The sequence below is a fragment of the Diabrotica undecimpunctata genome, chromosome 2 (assembly GCF_040954645.1).
Source record: "Diabrotica undecimpunctata isolate CICGRU chromosome 2, icDiaUnde3, whole genome shotgun sequence".
Lineage (NCBI taxonomy): Eukaryota > Metazoa > Arthropoda > Insecta > Coleoptera > Chrysomelidae > Diabrotica > Diabrotica undecimpunctata.
In genome coordinates this window covers 584,108-607,933 of record NC_092804.1, presented here as the reverse complement: position 1 = coordinate 607,933, position 23,826 = coordinate 584,108, and the positions used below count along the sequence as shown (strand labels likewise).

The 23,826-nt window shown below is 35.5% G+C and overlaps 1 protein-coding gene across 4 annotated transcripts in view; it reads left to right on the top strand.

Annotated features, from left to right (window-relative positions):
* Window positions 1–23,826, top strand: part of CASK (peripheral plasma membrane protein CASK) — a 683,682-nt gene that overhangs the window by 101,746 nt on the left and 558,110 nt on the right. For all 4 annotated transcript variants that reach the window (XM_072521979.1, XM_072521980.1, XM_072521981.1 and 1 more), the window contains exon 6: window positions 7,154–7,329. In XM_072521979.1, coding sequence (XP_072378080.1) covers window positions 7,154–7,329 — 176 coding nt within the window. The remainder of the gene's footprint in view (window positions 1–7,153; window positions 7,330–23,826) is intronic.

Below are 23,826 nucleotides of genomic sequence, written 5' to 3'. Positions count from 1 at the left end.
AGACATTTTCCAACTGTGGCTATAACATTTTCACAGCACAAAAAAAATGGAATAAAATCTGCTCAATGTCGCAAAGGTCTTTAGAACTTTATTTTAACATGACCCAATGTAGAAAAGTGGAAATTTGAGGCTCCCCCGTGACTTGCTCGTGAAAGTTTTATTCAAAAGAGACAGTAAGTTGATGTTTGAACGCTGTGTTTTTATTTACATTTTTATTCGTTTTATGATATTTCATAAGTCTGCAGAAATCCCGAGAGTAATGCCATTTGCGATCATCGATATATTTCTGCGCATTTTTCGAATTAGAACGAAAAGAGTATTCTAATGTTAAAAGGTTTTTTAGATGGACTACCTAATTCTAAAAATTATAATTTACCATTATGTTTTTAGTTTTACTATATTTTTTGTCTGTTTTTATTTGATGAGGCAAGAATAGTTGGTTCTCTTTTCCTTTATTGCAGGGTCTAGACATGTGTTGCCTATTTCAGAAGATGCTTCATTAAGATTGAGGAGAGGTCTCCATGCTAAAGACAATTTGGGGAAAAATCTACTCATTCATCATGATTAAATCCATTTTTATAACATTTCTTAAGAACACTGGATCAGAAATTTTGGAAGCCATCTTTTTTAAATAAATTCATCATATAACTAATACTTACTTACTTACTCCGTGGCGCTACAAGCCTTCGTGGGTTTTAGCCGACTCGACAACATGCCTCCACTGTTTTCTGTCTTAAGCAACCTCCATCCAATTCTCCACGCCCATAGTGCTTAGGTCTCCTGCTATATTATCTCGCCACTGGAGACGAGGGCGTCCGCGTGGTCTCCTTCCAGTTGGGAGTAACTAATACTATACTATATTACACTTTGTAATAATATTTTATATTATTAACCTGATGGTTCTGTAGAACAAATATTTGAATAGTAAAAAGAATGTAATCTCTGAGCACAACCTCTGGTTCATCAGGGAATTTCTTCTTTGTTTATTTGCTAAAAACTATTTGTTTGTATAAAATATTTAACTTAAAATTACTTTTTTATTCTATTATATTGAAATATTATATTGTAACATTGTTTTATATTATATCATGGGAAGTAAATAAATATTACTATTATTATTATAGCTACAACTATCTGTACTATAGCTATGTATATAAATAATTTTTAATACAGCTAAAAGTTACTAATCACGTCGTAGAAAACTTGCATTAAATTAACAATAATACAATTACCGATGCAGCTATTTTGACCACGTCTTCTTTTGTTTTTCAATTGCGTCCTCACCGCCTTCCGTTCTAATTATTCGTCGCTGAATACAATTCCACCGAGTCGTTTTCATTTTAAACTTCTTTTCTCTTACAGAAAGAAAGAACAGCCCGACAAAAGTTTTTCACAATTTCACATTTGGAATTCAAATTTATTTAGTCATTAAAATTCATACTGTCGGGACGCTAGAGCCTTCTGTACTGAAAAGTGCACATTGTACTTGAACGCGAACGTTGGTTTTCATGTCCGGTATTTCGCAGTTACCCACATTGTTATGTCCCTGCAGTGGAGCTTTAGTTACAGCGTTACAGCTTTAGAGTAAGATATAGCTATAAAATAATAGACGATTCCTCTTCTAAATTAAAACTTCTTCGCTTTTGTACGCAAACGATAAAAAATTTGTTAAATTAATGTCATTACAATATTTTTACTGGAATTCTGTTCAATATAAAATGGGGACTACTTCTCGTATTCGACACACGACATATATCTTATAGAAGATAGATACTTACAGAACGTAAAAATGTTTAGATGGCAATTTTATTACCGTGTATCTTTTTAAGGATATTGGCAATACTACAAAATGTCCGTCGAAATTCATTCACTCTCTCTCCAGCACTTCCATTAATCATCATAAAAGCTTCACGATCACAATCATTTAGTTAATCTCTTCGTAGACCTATCGACATATATATGAAATATTACAAATTGTGTCGAAAATAAAGAAAAAATAAAATTTTAAATTTGAGTTAAACGAAGAGATTCGTCGTCTTTTATGGTATTAACAAGGATTCCTGACAATAACTTTCCTTTTTAACTAATTAGTCACGATAAAAGACACTTTTTTTGTAAGTTGCACGTCTTTCACAAGTTCTTACGTCTTAACTTTTATAGCAGTGGTGCAACTTTCCAAAGGACAAATACGAAGAATTAACAAGATTAAAAAAGTTGGCAGTACAAGTAACTATTCATAAGGTACATTTAATCAACTTGCACATCCAAACGATTAATGGAATTCGCAGAAAACCTTTGCGTGACGTAAAAGGCACAGTAAACTGCACTGGAATTTTTACTTAATCTTTTTAATTACTTACTTTGTTTAGAATATTTTTGCCTATATTATTAGTTAAGAGTTAGTTTGTATAAACTGTGGAGCGAAAATTTAAATGGAATTGTCATTTTTTAAATAACATTATAATAGTGTACTTAGTGATTATTTACCGCTATCATTATGTAGATCTATAATCACTGGATTAATTTCACTAATTTTATTTTCCCGGATCCACAACTCTTCTATTAATTTTTATTAATTTTAATTTACAGTTTTGGCCCATATTTCCGGAGTTGCAGTTTTAAGAGCTTCTTGCCACATTTCCCTTACTGCATCGTTACTTTATCTATCTATCTTTTATCTATCTTTATTTTATATCTAAACGTGTTAAACGTTATGGAGAATACCAGTGCAGTTTACCGTGCCACTTACTACAACGAAAGGTTTTCTGCGAATTCCGTTAATCGTTTAGAGGTGTAAGTTAGTTGAATGTACTGTAGGAAAGAAGCTTATGACAAGAAGAAAGATTTATGTCAGTTACTTTGAAAGATATTAACAATAACAAGCTCTTTATTAATCTATTTTGTGAGGAACTGAATAATTTATGGTACAAGTCAACAATTATTAGGATATTTCCCAAAGCATACACAACTTTTACCAGGAACAATTCTCACTAAGAGAGTTTTTCATGTTCAACGACCGATATCTACTTTCTCGAAAATTCATGTGCCATTCCGTTGTTCTGTAGGTTCACTATATTTCATGTTCGAATTTTATTTTTCGCTGGTCATGATATGGCGTAGATTGTGTAGTCCGCAGCTTGTGCTGTTGGTGTTACGACGAATAAATAGGCTTACTCGGCACTTTCTTTTTAAAAACACATATTTCTGCCAATTTTAACTATTGCGTTTGAGATATAGTTTGTATTTGACTGTGCATTGTGTGTAATATAGTTTCTAGGTAGATTTATTGGAATTTCTGATATAAATGAAAAAGAAAAGAAACGAATTCATTTTTATGATTTTTACATTTAAAAAAAAATCCATCTTAAACTTTTAAAGAGTGCAACCATTATATATAATTGTGTAATATAATATTTATATAATAAAGTGCTTATTGAAAATGGAAATAGCCGAAATGTTTGCGCAATAATTAAGTGTTTTTATTTATAACAGACCAACAAACCCAGGGAGCTAAAAAGTTTATAATTAAAAAAAAGTATAAACTGATCATCATACAGCCTCAAAAGTCCACTGTTGAATATTGGCGTCTTTCTCGTGTTTCCAATCCCGTTTATCTTGCGCCGCTCTTATCCAGAAGCATGCTTTTCCATTTTTTTAACTATTATTCGCTTGGACAACTTGTATCCATATATAGCTGAGGAGACCAGTCTGTCTGTAATTCTCTAAATTTGCTTTGTCTCTTGCTTTATGAATATAACTATAGTAGCGTTGTTCCATTTTGGTGGAATATTAGCGTAGTGAAGGCAGATATTGAAAAATAGTAAATTTTTTTAAATTACAATTTTTAGTGACACTATTCCATCTTCGCCTGGGGTTCGATAATTTTCTTCAAGGATTCTTTGATTTTTGATTTTGTTATATTGAGCTTTAAATCTGATCCTTGGTTTAATACCCAGGTCTTTACTGTAATTGGGGGTTGCGTATTGTTATCTTTTCTCTTGATCTATATAGCTCTGTGTAGCACTATTCGACTGTTGTTAATATAGCATCTTTGTTCGTAATTTCTTCTCCAGCTCTGTTTCTTAGTTTATTAATTTCTATTTTTCTGTTTTGTACGCTCCTTCTCCAAACCTTCATGTCCATATTTTGCTCTATTTTTTGTTTAGTTTTTTATATTGCATTTTTGATCGTTTTAATATATTATTTAACAGCTCTTTGTTTATAATATAATCTTCTTTCATCTGTTGCTTTAGTTCTATAAAGGTTTTCATAGGTTGACTTAGTTTCTCATCCTTTTTGTTTGTTGGATAATATTAAGTTTGAGCCTATTGCATTATTTTGAACATTTGTTGTGCCTTTCTATGAATTATCAATATATCTTTTGAACTCTTGAATATTAGTTGGTTTTGTCCATTTCTTTGATTGATTCTTATTTATCATCTATGATCAATGCTTGTACTAAACTGGTTTACAACATTTACGTCTTTAAATAATTATTTTTTGTTTGTTATGAAATAGTCGATTTGGTTCCTTGTTTTTCCATCAGGTATTTCTCATGTCCACCTTCTGTGTTTTTTCTTTTAAAGAAGCTGTTCATTTGATAGATATGTTTTACAAAAAGGAAGTTAACAGTTGTTTACCTCTATCACTTGTGCCTTCACTTCCAAAATTTCTCAATATTATTTCACAGAGGTCTTTATTAGTGTTTATTTCGAGTTGAAATTGCCACCTATTATTTAGAAGTGATCAAAATTTTCCTTAATCCCATAGGAAATTTGATCTTAGAATATTTGGACTTTGTCGTCTGGAGATGCTGTAGTAGAGGCGTACACTTGAATGATCTTTAGGATATATCTGTCCTTTATTTCTATGTTTAAGTAGACCTACATGATATGCTCAGGTATATAATATTAGCATTTCATTATCATTCATTATCATATATTACTATCATCCATTAGTCTTTATGTTATGTTGGGAGTATAGTTTTTAAAAGTGTTCAGCCATTACTTGAGTTAAAAAAGCAACCGTTTATAGAGTTTTGAAATAACGAAAACACGACAGTATTACAGAAGCCACGAAATCGCTAGAAACAGTTGCCAAAAACAGAAAACCCCAGCAAATAAAAAATAGTGCAAAACAAACAATTCGAAGAAAGGTGCATTTTTTTTTTATTTTCTAAATATACTTTGAACTAAAGATAATACTTTGAACACAATTTTATGGAAAAAAAAAACAGATATAAATGTAAATATAAATTTACGACACATTCTCCCTATTTAATTACTGAAAAGCACTCACTACACTCTTTATACTGTAACAAACATAAATCAAGAGATGAATTTATCATCTAATTTCAAAAGCTGGTTGAACAATGTATATTATACACTGGTTGTGCTAAGAAGGAAGTATTAAAGACAAAGAAAAATATACATTGAGAAAAGTTCATTGCTGTTGAAACCGTAATCTCGTATTTAAAAATTTTTTCTTTCCTAGTAATATTTTTTTCTACTTCTAATATTTCGTCGTTCCATAACTTAGACTTTTGTTGACTGTTTTGGTCAACATCATCTTCATCATCCAGTCTTTTGTCTCCAAAGTTGAACATAGTCCTCCCATAATTTCTTCGAGTTCTGTCAGTCTTAAGGTTCCTGCAGCCAATTCCCAGCGATTTTTTTAACGTCGTCTGTCCACCGCCCGTCATTCATTCTGGTCACATGACCCAGTGTCACTTCAGCCATGCTATACGCTCTATTACAACTGTGATGCCTGTCCTTCTTATTTCTTCGTTTTTAACTTTGTCTCTGAGAGTCAGTCCAAGTAGCGAGCGTTCCATTCGTCTTTAGGCTACTCTGAGTTCGGTTGCTATAGGCTAGGTTTCGACACCATAAGTTGTGAGTGCAAGCCCACATTGGTCGAATAATTTGGCATGTTGCTCTTAAAGATGTCTGACAGAGCTCCATATGCGTCAACATAAACCTTTACAATTCCAAGTTGCTTTCTTTAACATATCATTATGCGAGCTGGTATATCCTTGTATATCCTTGGCTTGTTTTGTTTTTCGAGATTTTGATCCGTTTTCGTTCTATTTTGGTACTTTCAAAAGTATTTGGAACTCTCTTACTGAACATATTGCCAATCTGTACAGCTTAATCCTCTGGTAGGGATACCAATTTGGCTCCTTACAATCCTGCCTGATATATTTTTAATAATCTGCCGAATAATCAAAGATTTCTCAAATCTATGAGCTCACCCCACACTGTCATATTATTTTACCTATGAGATGATGTACTAACAGTAGACACAAGTAAAGAAGCGGCAAATGTCACTTAATAAAATGTATTCATGGACAAGAAACTGCACTAATAACCTAAAAATAACTTTACAAAGGCTTTAAGAACTGTGTTAAAAATGAAAATATAGATATCAACAAAGAGTTTATTGTTTTTAAATCTAAGTGTTTGCAGATTATCAGATAAATGGCTGTATTTTATTTATTTACGCTTAAAATGTCTATCTACTTTCTTAATAAATTATGACACATGTTGTAGTTTTATCCTCTTCCGTGTAAAACATTTTCCATATGAATGCAAAGTAATACACTGCATGGCATAAGTTAGGGATAGATCCCGTCAATAAACTATAAATAACTGATACATTTAATTTAATTATTTATTTCTTTAAATGAAAAAACTAGTGTTAATTGTTGATGTAGTTAAATGACAATTCTAGCCATATCCCTAAAAAGTCTAGAGGAACAACAGATAGAATGGACGTACTCAAATCGTTAGTTGGTTCGTTTCAATCCTGTAATAGTGGCAAAGAAGTATCACCAAAGGTGTCAAAGGTTTTTGTGTAAAAGTTTGGTGAATCCTTAAAATAAATATATCTAGTAAAATACATTAGTTAAATTGGCAAAAATATGAATAAACTTTTTTTTCATTATACATTTATTTCATTTTTATGTCGATTAAGTGTGCTTTGAAATCTTATATTTACAGATTCTAGTCATATTTTGTAACTGACAAAGAAACTTTTGTCCATATGTGCATTTAGATATAATTAAAATGTATTAAACATGAACCTATGCATGCTATGAATTTGTAAATATGGGACAGTTGACCTAAGCTTCGTTTCTATATGGTTTTGTTTATAGGACGAGTCGGTTGTCCACACTTCATGGCTCCAGAAATTGTGGAAAGGCGACAGTACGGCAAACCAGTAGATATTTGGGCAGCGGGAGTTCTATTACATATCCTCCTTTCCGGAACTCTTCCGTTTCACGGCAGTGGAAGGCGTTTAGCTGAGGCAGTTTGCCGAGGAAAACTACACGTAAGTTTTTTCCAAAGTTTACAAAAATATTTTGATTTTACAGTAATAGAATAGTTTTAGATACAAAACACAAAGTCGCGTCAATCATAAAAGGCTATTAATGGGCGTTTGTGTATATATACAAGGTGTTAAACAAAATAAATAAAGAAAATTATACATTTAATGAAATACATTATTAAGATATTCTTAAAATATAAGACGTTTCATACGTCTAGATTGGACATTCTATTAGAATGTTACCAGGCATCTACAGTATGATCAATTCTGATTCAATTTATCACTTACTTTTTTTTCTTTTTACTGGTTGCTGGAGGTAGAAAGTTAGAGAAAGTCTGATCTCTTTGACCATTGAGCTATTGTTCAATAATTATTGCTTATGTCGAGTACAGAGTACCAGCCAGTACAGTTATGGAGTTAGGGGAGTTAGCGTATTTGCTTGTTACTCCGTAGATTCACAGAAAGCCAAAGAAGATAGTGGGAAATCCTTTAATTAATGATACATTGACCATGGATCCTTTTGTGACTCTATACCCCAAATTAAGAAAATACACTCCAAAGTTTTAAGTATACGTTGTGTAATAGTGCAGTGGGTAAAACTCCGTTCTTGTATTCGTCATATTCCATGTCCCAAATACATCTTCTCTATTGCTCTTCATCGGTAAACAATTTCTTATTAAAATTTTCAACTTCCATTGTAGACAGATCACTTTTTAACCGGGCACAGCAATTTAACAGGACAAAAGCGCGCGTTTAATTGTGAACATGTGTATGATCATATACCTCTCCTAGTAACTAGAAACGTGTTGCAAACGCAGTGTTTGAAGTATATTCTATGAGCGCCACGTTTTGACGACGTTGGTTCTAAATTTGCTCCTTGGTACTTGAAACGCGGCGTTAGGCAAACGCGACGTCTAACGTCCTCATGTGTACAGGGCCTTAATATCATAATGATCAATTTTTATCAATATTTGTTTTCTTCTTTTTGCTGGTTGCTAGAACTGGACAATGCTGTCCCACTTGTTTACAATATTGTTTGATATTCAAATATCTGGTTTATTTTACAAAGAAAATAAATATTTATATTTTAAGCGTATCTTTTTAGATGATAGAGATTATTTGGTTATTTTATGCTTCTGGAATACAGAAAGTGAATCTGTGTTTAGCAGAATGTCGGCTCCTGTATACTTTTGGCAAAATTTAAGTGGTTTTAAAATTGCAATAATTTCTCTATTAAATATGTTGCAAAATATAGGTATTCTCTAGGGTACTACAATAATTAGACCAATACACTCTTCACACACACATGTGATCAACCCTGCCCCTAAGGAACATGTGTATACCATTATAAAGTGGGATCCACATGTCCGAAGATTAAACTGGTTACACTTCGCTATTGAAGTGGTACCTATCTGACCCTCATGCTTCTCCTCCACCCCTCCTCAACGTGTGACTTACGTGAGGAGGCTTATAATCTGAAAGTTACTTTGGGTGCCCTGGGTAATGGAAAACCCTCTGTTTTTATTGACTGTGGTTAAGCCACCTAACTGTAGGGGTAGCACACATATCGGCTTTTCTCCCTATTTACTTTACTGACTCTAGAGAAGTTACTCTAACTTGACATCGGGACTGGTGTCCCTAAGTACATACACTCTTCATGGAAAACATTGGTATATATACTTTTTCACTCTTGGGTAGTGGGAATAGTTTTTGGGAAGTTGTTGGTAATAGGATTAAAAGTTTTTTATGTTATATTATGTGGATGTTGGTACGTTTATTTATGTATCTGTATATATTTATTTATATTTATATTTAATTAATTTTAGTGATACTTATACATTTTTCTCAATCTGAAGAAGTTTTGTTTTTACTGCACTAAAATTTCGTACGTTATAAAATGGACGCGTTCTCGGTGTTCCGGGGATTATGTAAATTGAAATCCCAAACGCGTTGCTAACAGCACGTAGCTTTTAGCTACAGTTACGCAAAGGCCTTACAAGGTACTGGTAATGTTGAGGTTACCAAACAAAAATTAAATCTACACCTACACCGAGAAACAATTCTTCTGATTGTCTGTGAGAATTCGACGTTAGACCAAAATGTACTTAAGATTTATGTGAATCTACATAAGTCTTATAATTGAGAAAAATGGGTTTTCTAGTTACTTTTAAAGAATGTGGCATCTGTATCAAAAAAATTACAAAAGACTGATATGTTTTGTATACACTTGTTGGCAAATCAATGAATTGAAAAGAAAAGTACTTTAAAATTGTATTTTACACAATGCTTTTCAAACTTTTAATTTGTACTTTTCTTTTAAATTTATTTATTTATTAAAAACTAGAAATTAATGGCATCAGTATTGAACAAGTAATGGAAATAAAATACCTGGGAATTACATTGTTCAGCTATGGAGACCTGGACAAAGAAGTGAGAGATCAAGTACAAAAAGCAAATAGACTGGCAGGATGCCTTAATAACAATATATAGCGAAACAGACACATTAACACTGAGACGAAGTCAAGAATTTATTTATTATTGGTCTAACACTCAAGCTAATGGTTTGTCCCTGTTTAATTAAGTCATGCATCTCTCTTTAAGGAGTTATTGATAATATATATTTTGTTTTTGGGATGCTCATTATAAGTAGTTTAGTAATAGTTTTTTAAGCTTTCTGTAGCTTTGAGAATCCTGCTTTAACTAAAGACTTGCTTTTTGTAATGTCATAGCTTTATAAAGTTCACTTTACCCAAGTAATTTGGTATTCCAAACTCTTGCATGTCGTTATAGAGACTTTCTGTTTATGTTATTATAAGCCATTTAAAATTAAGAAAAATCTCTCAATGCCATGTTTCTTTGTATTAGTCTTGATATTTGACGTCCAGAAATCGTCGTCGTTGACTCCAGAAGTCATCTTAGTTTTGATATTTGATCTATTGTTGACGTTTCTGCCCGGAAATTAGGTTGATGTTTTTCTATGGATAGAGAATATTTTTAATATATCAAGAAAGGGTAAATATAGAATCGATCCAAATGGATAAATTTGTAAATATTACTCAGAGTTATTACCAGAAAAAAAGATATCTATAATAGTCCCTCAACTTACTAAATAACACCCAGGCGACATACCTGCAAGAATTGAAACAAATATTTTTATCAAATGCTTATTTGATGGAAAAATAGCGGAGATAGAAAAGTGGGTAATTTAAGTTCCACACAAAAAAACGGAAACAAAAAAGACCCAAATAATTATAGGAGAATATGAGTCACCCCAACTGTGGGTAGGTTGTGTAAGAAAATTATTAAAGAAGAAATGGAAAAACAGGATTTATTATGGGGAATAAGAGTTTTATTGGATTTGATACCTACTTTTTTTAATTATTCTCCAAAATTTGTGTATCCTAATGTGTTTATTTTTGTAAAACAAAATAACTCTAAAATTTTGGACGATAGGCAATTTAAGCAAACAAAAGCTAAAAGACAAAACTGAAGCCATATTCACAAAAAACATAAATTATAAAATAGTGTGTGCAGATTGTGAGAAAAAATGACATACAGATAGTAAGTGACTTTTTAATATGGAAAGGACAGTTTTCTTGAATTCAATTGTCTACAGAATAAATATCCATTAAGAAAAAATTTAGGAACAAACTGAATTTCTTAAGACGTACACAGAGATATCATATTCTCAACACTGTTAGTCACATATTCAGCGGTATCTTAAGAAAGCTATACTGCAATAATTTCGGCCTCGAACAGTCTAAATGCAGTATATTCTTTTTGTTGTGGATAGTATTTGGTCAAACGTAAATTTTAACCGTTCTCTCAAATATGACCACTATACATGAACCAAAGCAACAACATGTGACCAACAGCCAGCCAGGGCGCCATTTTTATAATCTGATGCTAATATTAGGAGACTTACTCAATAAAGTAATTTTTACAATACAGTCTCCTTGGTTTTATTTAAAAAAATTTTCTAACGAGGGCACTCAACCAACGCAAAACGTTTAACAGTATCAGCACAGTTTCACCACTAAAAAACTAGGTGTGAATTAAAATACTGGAGTCGAATATTTACTAGTAAAAGCATTAGAAAACAATAGTTTTTATATGAACTACCCCAGCAAGCTTGCCACCATGTAAAGCAACTTAGGAGACATTTTTAGTTAAGATTGTCAAGGAACTTTTTCGAATACAAAATTGAAATTATACTAAGTCTCTGAATCGCAATTCTACAAACGACTATTGGATGTCATTTAGATTTAGTTAAATTAAAGATCTTGCTCTATTTTGCCGTTCTAATTGCGCGGATTTTCTTTCGTTCGCTAAAGTTCCAGAAATCAATTTCCGTAAATCTGATTACGAAAACTTTTAACCGGTTTCGGAAGAAATGACAAATGGAATTCCAGAAAAGTAATCAGTTATGTTTTTTCAAAATTTAATTTGATTGTGAGGGCCGTTGATATTTTAGAAAATTAAAAAACGCTTTCCATAGAATACATATTAAAAAGATAGCGTGCTTTTCTACGAGATGAGAATTTCAATCGATGAGGCTGTAACTCGAATGAATGAATACTATTGAGTGATTCAATAATAAATCGGATAAAGGGCAAACCTACATATATATCTGTATCTGTAGAGTAGGGAGGGCGAGTTAAGTTTCACAGCACTTAGGCCACAATTGACCCATTGTGCATCCTCCCAGGGAGCTGTCACCCTTAGCTCATTGTCCATCCTGCCAATTCTAGGAAGGTGGACAAGTCACCAGGAGACATCTCTCTTATGTGGGCAGGTGTTGGCCAGGACTCGCCGAACGCGTACTCTCGTATTAACGATAACTCTGGGCATTCACATAGGACATGCTCTACAGTTTCGTCTTCTCGTTCACACTTCCTACATAGAGGTGTGTCTGCTAGCCCCAGTGTATGGAGGTGTTTGCTTAGTTGACAATGACCAGTTAAAAAACCAACTGCCAAACGTAGGTTTTTCCTGGTCATTCCCAAGTACTTCTTAGATGTTGACTCTTCAAGGTTACTTAGTGTTACCCTGGCAAGTTTACATCCTTTCCCTTCTTCCCATCTTTTTACGGTTTGAGTATGGGAGTGACATTTGACAATTTCCGCGATTGTTGTAGTTGACCAACCAAAAAGATCCCCAGGTCCTAAGAGTCTTAGGCCTGCCGCCTTCCTAGCTAATTGGTCAGCAATGCGGTTGCCTTTATTCCTATTGTGTCCTTTAACCCACCTCAGGATGATGGTATTACCATCCGAAGCTTGGGTTAGTGACTTGTGACACTCCATTACTAAACCTGATGTGACACGTGGTCTATTCAAGGTTAGTAGCGCTTGTCTGCTATCTGTGCAGATGATTATAGTTTTACCTGCTATACCTTTTTGGGTTATCTCTTTTGCGGCTATGGAGATACCAGTCAGTTCTGTCTGAACTACGCTGGCATTTTTGCCCATACCCCACTTTATTCTTAGGTTCAGTGATCTGGAGTATATCCCGCATCCTGAGCCTTCTTTCATTTTGGAGCCATCGGTGTATATGCAATAGGCATTTGCCACGTTTGTCTCCATGTACTGTCCTGTTTCAATTTTGTAGGGTTTGTTGAAGACAAACTTTGGTTCAATTGAGTCGCAGCCTGCCTGTAGAAGTGGTAACGCATCCAACTCTTCTCGCCAGAAACGAGTTCTCAATTGTCCCATTCCTACATCAAGGTTTGCACCAGCTGAGCGCAGTCGCATCATTGTCACTAGCGCCACCTCTTTGACATATATATCTAGAGGCGTGATGCCAATGATCAACTCCATTGCAGCAGTTGGTGTTGTTTTCATGGCACCTGTTATATTTATGCAAGCCATCCGCTGAATATGGTTTAGTTTGTTAATCGCTGTTGCCTGTAGCACTTTTGGTACCCAAGCAATAGCTCCGTAAGTTAGCATTGGCCTAATGACAGCGGTGTAGACCCAGGCGATCACCCTGGGCGTGAGGCCCCAGGTGCGTCCGACCGTTCGTCGACACTGCTCATAGGCAATATATGCTCTTTTAGCTCTACCATCTAAGTGTGAGTTCCATGTTAACTTCTTGTCAAGGGTAATACCAAGGTACTTCACCTCGTCAGAAAAATTTAGACTGTAGTTTAGAATCCTTGGGGGTATTAAGCCCGTGATTCTTCTTTTCCTGGTAAAGAGGACCATCTCAGTTTTCTTTGGATTTATAGATAGTGAGTGTTCCTTGCACCATGTTTCTATTAGTCGGAGAGCAACTTGTGATCTCTCACATAGTGTGCTCTCAAACTTACCGCTTTGCAGGACAGCAATATCGTCTGCATAGGCTATTGTGTAGAAACCGTTGCTGCTGAGTTGGTCAACCAGGGTATCTAGAACTATGTTCCAGAGTAGTGGTGATAGCACCCCTCCCTGTGGACAGCCCCTCGTAACCATGCCTCTAACAGAAACGTCTTCTACATTTATGCTTATTGCTCTATTAGAGAGCATACTGAATATCCATTCGCTTATGGCCAGGGGAACATTCCTGACGTTGAGCTGTTGGGTGATAGTTGGGAATGTGGTTTTATCAAACGCTCCCTCAATGTCTATGAATATACCTAGGGTGGATTCTTTATTATCCAGCGATCTTTCAATTCTTCCCACTACATGATGCAGTGCAGAATCGGTAGATCTTCCCGAAGTATATGCATGTTGATTTGGGTGAAGTGGGTTATGGACCAGAACTTCATCCCTTATGTACCTCTCGCATAGCCTTTCCATCGTTTTCAACAGAAAGGATGTTAGGCTAATTGGTCGGAAAGCCTTTGGTAGGGTGTAGTCCATCCTACCTGGTTTTGGTATGAAGACCACACGTACCTCTCTCCACTTCCTAGGAATATATCTCAGAACCAAAGAGGCTCTGAATATTTCCACGAGGTGCGGCAGAAGGATATCCAGTCCCCACCGTAGTAGGGCTGGATATATGCCGTCAGGCCCTGGTGATTTGAAAGGGGTGAAGCACAATATGGCCCATTTTACCTTTTCCTCATTAATCATTGTTCTGGCGAGATGCCAGTCGTTTGTTGACGGTATGATTGCTTCTTCCATCCGGTTTGGTGCTGTTGAGACACTAGAACCGGGAAAGTGTGTTTTCATCAGGACCTCAGCACTTTCGCGAAGGTTGGAAGTTTTATTCCCATCTTCCTTCGTTAGTATGCCGACATGCCGATGTGGGTCCTTTGAGAGCGCTTTTTGTAACCTGGAAGCCTGCGGGAAATCTTCGATTTCCTCACAGAAGGTTCTCCAAGCAGCTCTTTGTCTTTGTCTGCAGACTTTTTTAAACTCTCTGAGATTTGATTGGTAAGAATCCCAATCCTCTTTGAGTTTGGTGCGTTTTGCTCTATTAAAAGCTGTTCTTGCTGTCTTCCTAAGGTGTTCCAATTCAGTGCACCACCAAGAGTTGGTTTTGCGACTTTCCTGGACCATCCTTATTGGACAGGATTTTTTATAAGCATAGCTTATTTTGTTTTGGATAGATACCGCATACCTTTCCAATTCTGTATTAGTTCCTGGAGTTGAAGCCCTTTCATTCCGCAGAGCATCTTCTAAGAGTCGGTTGTAGAGTTCTACATCCGTCCTCTTAGGGTCGCGCGATTTGATAAGGCTTTTTTCCAGACTAATATTATAGGTTAGCCAGCGGTGGTCGGACATAGAAATATCCTCCGATACCTGCCAGTTCTGAATTTTATTCGATATTTCAGCTGTTGCCAGCGTGATATCGATGACTGTTTGGCTACGAACATTAATAAAGGTAGGTTCGGTGCCCTTATTTAAGATATACAAATCTTTTATAGTAATATAGTTATAAAGAGACTTACCTCGGGCGTTGTTATCTCTGCTGCCCCAGCCTAGATGGTGAGAGTTCGAATCGCAGCCGATAATAAGTTCTACCTTCTGACTGAGACAATGGTCTACCAGATCTTCCATTTCCCTTGTTGGTGGTAGGGTGGCTGCATCTGAGGGTAGGTAGACTGATGCTAGTATCAACTCTCTATTTTTGCCCTTTCCCCATGGGCACTTCACTTTAACCGCAGTTACGTCTGAGGTGCAAAACTGCGCCATAGGGGAGGCTTTGATTTTTCTGGGAACATATATTGCTGTTCTCGGTTGTTGATTGCTTGGTAAGCTGAAAATTTGACCGTTTAGGCTGCTAAGACCAGTTATTTTGGTCTTATTTATCCAAGGTTCTTGGATTAGTGCTATTGCATCCTCCGTTACATCCAGGCGGCGACATAGTGTTGCCGTTGCCACCTTTTTGTGTTGGAGGTTGCATTGAATAATAGTGACCTTATTTTTTTCGACATCCTTGCCCATGGCTTAGGTATCGTTTCGGCTCTTTTTAGGTGTCCATTTCCTCCTCAGTTGAGGAGGGGGCAGCCTCAGTTATTTCGGAACTTCCTCCGCAGAGTTCGTCAACCATCATTTGATGATCTTCTCCCTGCTGTGGGACCAGGGTTGTCTCAGTCTCAGCAACCGCAGTCGGTTGCCGCGTGTCTGAGGTTCCTGGTTCCGAGGAGGTATCCTGCACTTTGCTTGTGCTTGTTTTTAGATACAATGAGGTAAACGTGCAGCTCAGCCTCATTGCCCTTTTCCTAAGGACAACCATGTCATCGTCTCCGATTCCGAAGACAAACAGGTGTCCTTTAGGATCCTTTTTTACCTCATGGTGAAAAGTGCACCATCTCGCGACTGCCATGTCTGGATTTTGCGCCGCTAACCTCCGCAGCACTCTTTCTGGGTCATCAGAGGTGCTAATAGCATCCTCCGGGATCCATAGAGAGGCTTTGGTAAGTTTTGGGAGCTTATCCTGACTGACAACAGCCAGTGATGCTTCCTCCCACGGTTTGAGGTCAGATGTAGCCTTTTCCAGCCATGCAAGCGCCTCATCGTCATCACAGACTACTCTGATGATCTCACCTGAGTAAGTCCACGACTTGAACGTGGGTGCTTTTACCTGGCTGCTCGAGGGTGACAAGATTGTTCTGTCCAATTCCTCGATTAGGCTTTGTTTGATAAGGTTTGCCCGGTCGGCGGTGACCTTTCCATACGGGTTTAACTTATCTATAATAGCAACCTTAAGATGTCTTAAGGTAGCTTCGGCGAAGCTTTGGGAAGGCGCAGCGGTGTTTCCACCACCGCGTGACTTCTTATGCTTCCTCGGCGTGCCCTCCGTGGAGGTACTTGGGCGAAGGCGCTTCACACCGGGGGCTGTTGGTTCCTGTCCTCTTTTGGAGGTGGAACCGTTGTCAGCCTCCGATGTGGGCATCTTCACCTTTGTTTTGGGAGGGGCTGGAGAGGGATGAGCTGCTCCCGTGGGTGCTTTTCCCATCGCCTCTCTGGCCTTCTTCCTTCTTTTTGCCTCGGCGCCGCTAATTCTGTGGCGTTTTGGCCGGTTTTCCCGAGGTGGTCCTTGTCCATCCTCCGCTTGGGCCGAAGCTTGAGGTGAACATTGCTGTTCATCCTTAGCTCCGGCTTCAGGCTGAGGTGAACGTTTTGGTCCAGCCTCCGGTTTGGCCGAGATTAGAGGTGAACATTGCTGTCCATCCTTATCTGCGGCTTCGGACTGAGGTGAACGTTTTGGTCCAACCTCAGAATTTGGTTTTGGTTTTTTTATTTTTCGTATACATGTTGTTCCCACGAGTAGCTAGGGAAAGCTTGGTCACCCCTGGCAGAGCCCCGCATTACCAGGGGAAGGCTTTATACAGTGGGGTTTGCCTGGTTCCCCAGGGGGATCGTTCACGACCACATAAAACCCTGTGGCCATACAGCCATCGGCACGATTACCTCACACCTTAGCTTGGGTAGGGTGATCTGATTACGAAAACTTTTAACCGGTTTCGGAAGAAATGACAAATGGAATTCCAGAAAAGTAATCAGTTATGTTTTTTCAAAATTTAATTTGATTGTGAGGGCCGTTGATATTTTAGAAAATTAAAAAACGCTTTCCATAGAATACATATTAAAAAGATAGCGTGCTTTTCTACGAGATGAGAATTTCAATCGATGAGGCTGTAACTCGAATGAATGAATACTATTGAGTGATTCAATAATAAATCGGATAAAGGGCAAACCTACATATATATATATATATATATATATATATATATATATATATATATACAAATCAACCGCACAAACCCTTGTCTTAATGAATCTTAAATGATGGATATACATATATTAATAAATAGATTTTTTCCAAAATTTATAATTAAACACTGACATAATGATCACTTTTTGAACATGATTTTATGATTACATAGCAGATCGATATAGTGTTTCAGTACATCAGTAAATTGAAGTTGAAGAAATCAGTAGATCTACTGAAAAATCAGTAGATCTGGTAACCCTGATTAATGGGCAACGTACAGGCGCCAAAACATGGCGGTCATATCGAAACTGGCTTCACTTTTCGAAGGTTTGTTAAATTAGTGTTACCTTTCCTCTTTCTTTCCCTGTCTAAGTTTCCACCCTTTGCATTGCAGTCACCGGTTATTCTTTTACATCCTGTCTTGGTAAATTCTTGTATTCATCTACCAGCTGCTCATAAAAACACATTTTTTGTATCATCGTCTTTCTCTTTGGAATGAGCATGTACATTAATTATTCTTGTTTTCTTTAGATCCTTCCTTTTCCCCCTGTAGATGTGAAGGATATAAGTTTTTCTTTAAAAACTATTTCCCAACATCCTTCTTCTTCTCCTCTTTTAGAGATATGTGTGTCTGAATTGTCAATATGACATGAAATAGAAACATCAAAATAAATTTATTTTCGACTGAAATTGTGGCAAATTGTCATTAAAGACAGTGAATAATATTAAAATGCCATACAAAAATACTTTCAGAACGACTGTAACTCTTTAGGTATTTGATGGTCGTGTGATTTATTGACGAAAATAGTTGGGGTCGTTCAGCCGCTTAACTATTATAAAACCTATAAAATCCCCTTATCCTCTCAGATTTATTGCATTTTAAATTAAATTGAGGAGTCTAGGTTGTATTTATTGCTTTTACGATGTAGTAGATTGGAAGTATATAAAATGGAAACAAAGTGTGATAGGGAGAGTCTTTTATGTACATGCTATGTTAAAAATTATACTAGCGGACCAACTCGACATCGAGTTTTTTAAGTGAAATTTTTATTTTGCGAGAAAAATATACAATATATACAATGACCGGAAGTAAAAATATTTTTATCAATAACTCAAAAACTATAAATGATAATTTCGTGAACTTACATTTTTGAACTCTACGCTGAATTCTCTATTGATTTTACTAATAAAAACGAAACCGGAAGTCGACCTCAAAACCGGAATGCAATTTTTAGTTCATCAAATGTCGACATGGATATCATTTAGCAGTTAATTTTGCATGCTGATCACGAATCCGGTGTCAGATTGGCTCTATCTTGACGTTTTATGCGCGTTTCGGGTCACTTCCGGTGTCGGATCGCAACCGGAAGTACATATTTAGATTCGTCTCGACGAGACCTTTCGATCCATATATACATTGGGGGGTCTAAAACTTAAAGTAAATTTTAACTTCCGGTCATCTCAAAACCGGAAGTGAATTTTTGTACCAAAAGTATATCTTGACAATCTCATACGTAATACTAATAATATTCCGCAAAAATATTTTAATTATCTAATATGGTTTTTGAGTAAAGTGGTGGACAAGAAAAGGGCTTAGCGTTTTAGTATATAAGATTGACCGTCAAATGTTTCCGTTTTTTAGTTTGAGATTATGCAGGAACCTTTTATTCAGCTGTTATTTGGCTAGTTAGCATGTAGAATAATTCAGGTTTCGATACTCATGAGGTATTGCGTGTCTGCTGCTTGCTACTTTTTACTTCGGAAGAAGCCATTTTTTTCGTAAAGCTGTTTTGACTTTGTATATTTCCTCATTCTTTTGGTCTTCATCTGTTAGTTTTTCAGATCTTGTGAATAATGTTTTTATTACCGAATTTAACTGTGCAGGATGATGAATCTGCGTATAAATATCTGTCAGTATCGGTTGGTTTTCGGTATACTGTATATCTTATGCTTCCGACTTCTTTCCTTATAACCAACACATCTAAGAATGGAAGTTGTTGGTTATTCTCTCGTTGCATGGTAAACTGTATTTTTGTATGGATATTGTGTGGATGTGTTGTAGGAATGTATTAATTTTTTCTTCTCCGCGTGTCCAGATGATAAATGTGTCGTCAACATACCTAAGCCATAGTTTGGACTTATGCTCTGCCGTTTGTATTGCTTTTGATTCCATATCTTGTATAAAAGGTTGGGTTTTGCAGGTGACAGTGGTGGACACATCGGTACTTCTTCAAATTGTTTGAATCTCTGCTCCTTGTAGATGAAGTAGGTACTATTCAAGCAATGCATCGTCAATTTTAGTGTATCCTGTGGTATTGGATATTTTCTGAGTATAATTGCTAATGATTCTTCTACTCGAACATTGGTGAATAATGAGACTATATCAAAGCTAACTAACAGGTGTCCAGGTTTAAGAATAACGTCCTTTATACGGTCGATAAAATGGCTTGCGTTTTGGACGTAAGGGTCCACTTCCTTTGCGTATGGTTGTAGCTGATCAGTCAGAAATTTTGCCAGTGGTTGTAACGGTGATTCGATAGAACTGACTATTGGTTGTAATGGTAGTCCTGCCTTATGTAGAGATAGTGCAAACACTCCTGACCATGAAGCTGCGCGAAGGCGGAGTCGAAATTCACGTAAAGGCAGAAAGATTCTATTGTAAGTGGAATTATGCTAACCAAACTGAAACGTTCTACCATTCACGTTGCACAGTAGAGTGCGTTTCGCATGGAAGTGGGGACTAAACCAAATTTCGTCTACTGCGCCGTGGTCAGGAGTGCTTGCACTATCTCTACCTTGGGTAAACCGTAAAGATTTGGAAACCTTGACGAATTTTTCCTGAAATGAGCTGAAACTATAGTTTAGAATATTCTTTATTTTGGTATCGTAGTCTTTAATGTCGAATGATCTTGGCTGTTTCTGATAAAATAGGGTTTACCGGTACGTTTCTTCTTTTTTCAAGTTTGTAATAGATATATTCTTCTTGGAGATATTTCAGTCATGGCGGGCCATTCATATAATTTGATATCACGCCCTGGTATGTGCGGTTGTATTTTTCTTTCAGGTTAAAATATCTGCCAACGATTTATTTTATATTGAGCAATATTAAGTGTTGAAATTTATCAAATGTCTTGTACTGTTTTTTGTTCAAATTTTTCAATTGTCATCAAATAGTTATTCTACAATTTTATTTCTCTTAATTTATGATATTCGTCAGGAGAATTATTATAATTAATTGATGGTCTTCTGCGATGTTTTCTCATTTTCTCATTATCTCATATTGCACACTTCTTTATTTGCGCGTTAAACAAAAGGTAATTTATATCAAAGTATACTTTGTTACAAAATTTAAAAACTGTACTCTATCTAAAAAAACCGTAAATATTTTGTAGTATTACAGTTTATAAAACGCCGAGCTTTAGTCTAAATAAATCCGTAGCAATCGCTTCGTCTCGCAGTAAAAAGATGAAAAATGAAAAACAACAAATTGTCATTGTGAATTGGAGTTTTTTTTTATCACGTTAAAACAAAGACGGCGACTTGATAAATTTGCAGTGCCGCTTTAGTGTGAGTCGAGACGATTTTTGTTCGGTAAATGTTTAGTTTAGGGTATCGTCGAATTTGGAACGTAAGTGGGTTTGATGCTGATGAAACAGGGCGATTTTCTACGATGACTTTTATTTTCAATCATTCCATCTTGTATTCATTTTTATACGACAAACGTAAGCTTTTTGATTTTTCTTTAAAAGCATTTATTAAGGCTTGGTACATATACAATCGAGCTTTCTAAAAGTTTATTTCTAAAATAACGCTACAGAACGCTACAGATTACAGAATGCAAAAAAAATGCATTGTTTCGACAGAGAAACCTCAAGATCCTCTTACTATTATCATAATTTTCAGGTAAAAGTAAAAATTAAGAATAGATAAAACACAAACTTTATTATAAGAAAACAGCATTAATACGAAAATAATCCATGAACGTTATAAGAAACATAAACACAAACCTTCATAAAAAAGTTGATGTTAATTGAAAAATCATACAATTATACTCACATAGTCAATGAAGCTTTACAATTATTTCTAGTGACTATTTCACAAGACTATTTTTAACCGATAAAACGTCATAGCAACGCCACGTTTCCTACTGACAAAATTTGTCAGTTTGACAAACGTCATTGAGGCGTAATAAATTTTGGACAGAAATAATGAATCCAGACGAAAAATTAAGATTTGGATGATAGTCAGGTGAAGAAATTAAAAAATTGGTTTTGGAAAATGTCCCATTGAACGAGCAGAGGACCAGAAGCTCTATTTGGACCCATTCGGAGTTTCTAACTGAGAAATTTTACTCTCGAAAGATGTACTACCAAAACGAAACTAGCAAAAATTCTCGAGGATTATGCCTTTTACATGAAAAAAGGCAATGGCGAAGACTATAGACAGTCGTCTGTAAAGTCAATGTGGAATACTACAGCAAAAATGGCACAAGAAAAATATTTTACTGAGTGCGGCATAAAAATCGACCCTTTCACAGATATATCTTTCAAATGTTCAAGATTGGCCAGAGATACCAAGCGAAGGTAGCTTCAAAGTATTTAAGAACAAAGAAAACTCAGTTCAAAAGCATTATCTACCGAAGAACTATTAAAAATCATTCAAAGCTAGGACGAGAAAACCCCCGATGAAGCACAAAAAAAGTTTTTTTACCTTTGCTCATTTGAATTTGTTTTGAGAGGCAATGAGGCCGTTATCTGCAAGATTCACTTTTTCCAGAAGTAATTTGATGTTATGAAAGAATTTACGGGCCGAATTGAATACAACAGCATTTTGCCTAAACAAATCAAGGCGGTTCGAAAAGTTTGGCAAGTAGCAATTTTCTGGTAAGAAATTCAACAAACGAAAATATGCCCAGTCAGATTATTTTTCAAATTAATGGTAAAAAAGGGACCAACGATTTTATCAGACAGACTCTTTCTTACCGTTCACCCAACTGGAAGGATGAATTTTGGTTCAAAAACTGTCCACTTGGAATCAACACCGTATCTAATTGGACAAAAGTGTCAGCTGAAAAAATTTAAATAGACACAAAAAAACATAAAATAACAAACCACATACCGTCAACAATATCACCGTCATCGTCGACCATTTTCTAATAGTTCCGTTAATCTTTAAGATATCTATAGATTTTGTTTCTCCTCATCTAGTTATTCTAGCTTCTGTGACCAATGACATTTTTTATGTTTTGTTCAGTATAAATATATTTTTTAAATGTAGAATAGAATCTACAAGAATATCGTAAGAAATATAAAACCATTAAAATAAATTACGGTGCTTATTTAAGGTGGCCATGAAATCGATTATTTCTTCAGATAGCAAGATAATCACCATCATTGTATCCACATAAAAATTATGTAACTGTATTTTAAATCTTAGGTAGCAGCTTCAGTTTAGCAGTGTTTATAAGTAAAAATTTTGACTGTTAATATTCCTTGAATGTTTATAGTTAATTACCAATAAAGTATCACATTAGTAGTTTATTACGCTATACGTTTAAATTTAGTTCAAACGTTTCATTTTAATTATGTGCATAAAGTTTAATGATAAATGAAAAACGGGTAACAATTATTTATAGCTTTTATGTACTATTTTCGGGATATTATGAAGGATTTTTTTCATTAGATAGATCCATAAACTATGTTTAACAAAACGACTAAAATTATTATTGATGTATGGTAAACATCTATAGAGAGAAATGAAGTATGTGATAGAAAGTAATAGAAAGACACATAAGTTTTTAATTATTATACATTTTCTGGTACAAAACATACTCCCTATTTTGATAAATACGTACAGAGAACACTTAAAGGAACTCCAAGAGGATAGAGAAAATACTCTATATTATCCCTTATATGTTTTTACGTTCAGGAAGAATATTCTTGGAAAGCCAGCAAATTTTATAAATTTGTATTACCTTAATTGAATTACCACCACCCCTGAAACACGACAGATATCCAAATATAATCCTTCCGCTTCCTACTTCCGCCTTCAGTCTTTTCGCCCACAGACCTAAAAAAAGTAACTCAACGAAAAACATCGCTCTTAGTATTTTTCTCTTACACTCAAAAAGTTTTAGTTTTCTCTCTCCCCATATTCTGCAGTATACAAGAGGCAAGTAGATCAAGTGTATAGTGTTTGTATTTTTAATAAATCGGTAAGAAAAGTGCAGTCCATAATTTCATCCCCACAAGAGACGAACAACAAAATCAGAAACCTACAGCCAAAATCCTGTAAGTAAATCCATTTTGACAGTTCGTCACAAGAGTTTGATGCCCAAAAAGGAAAATTCGTGGATGC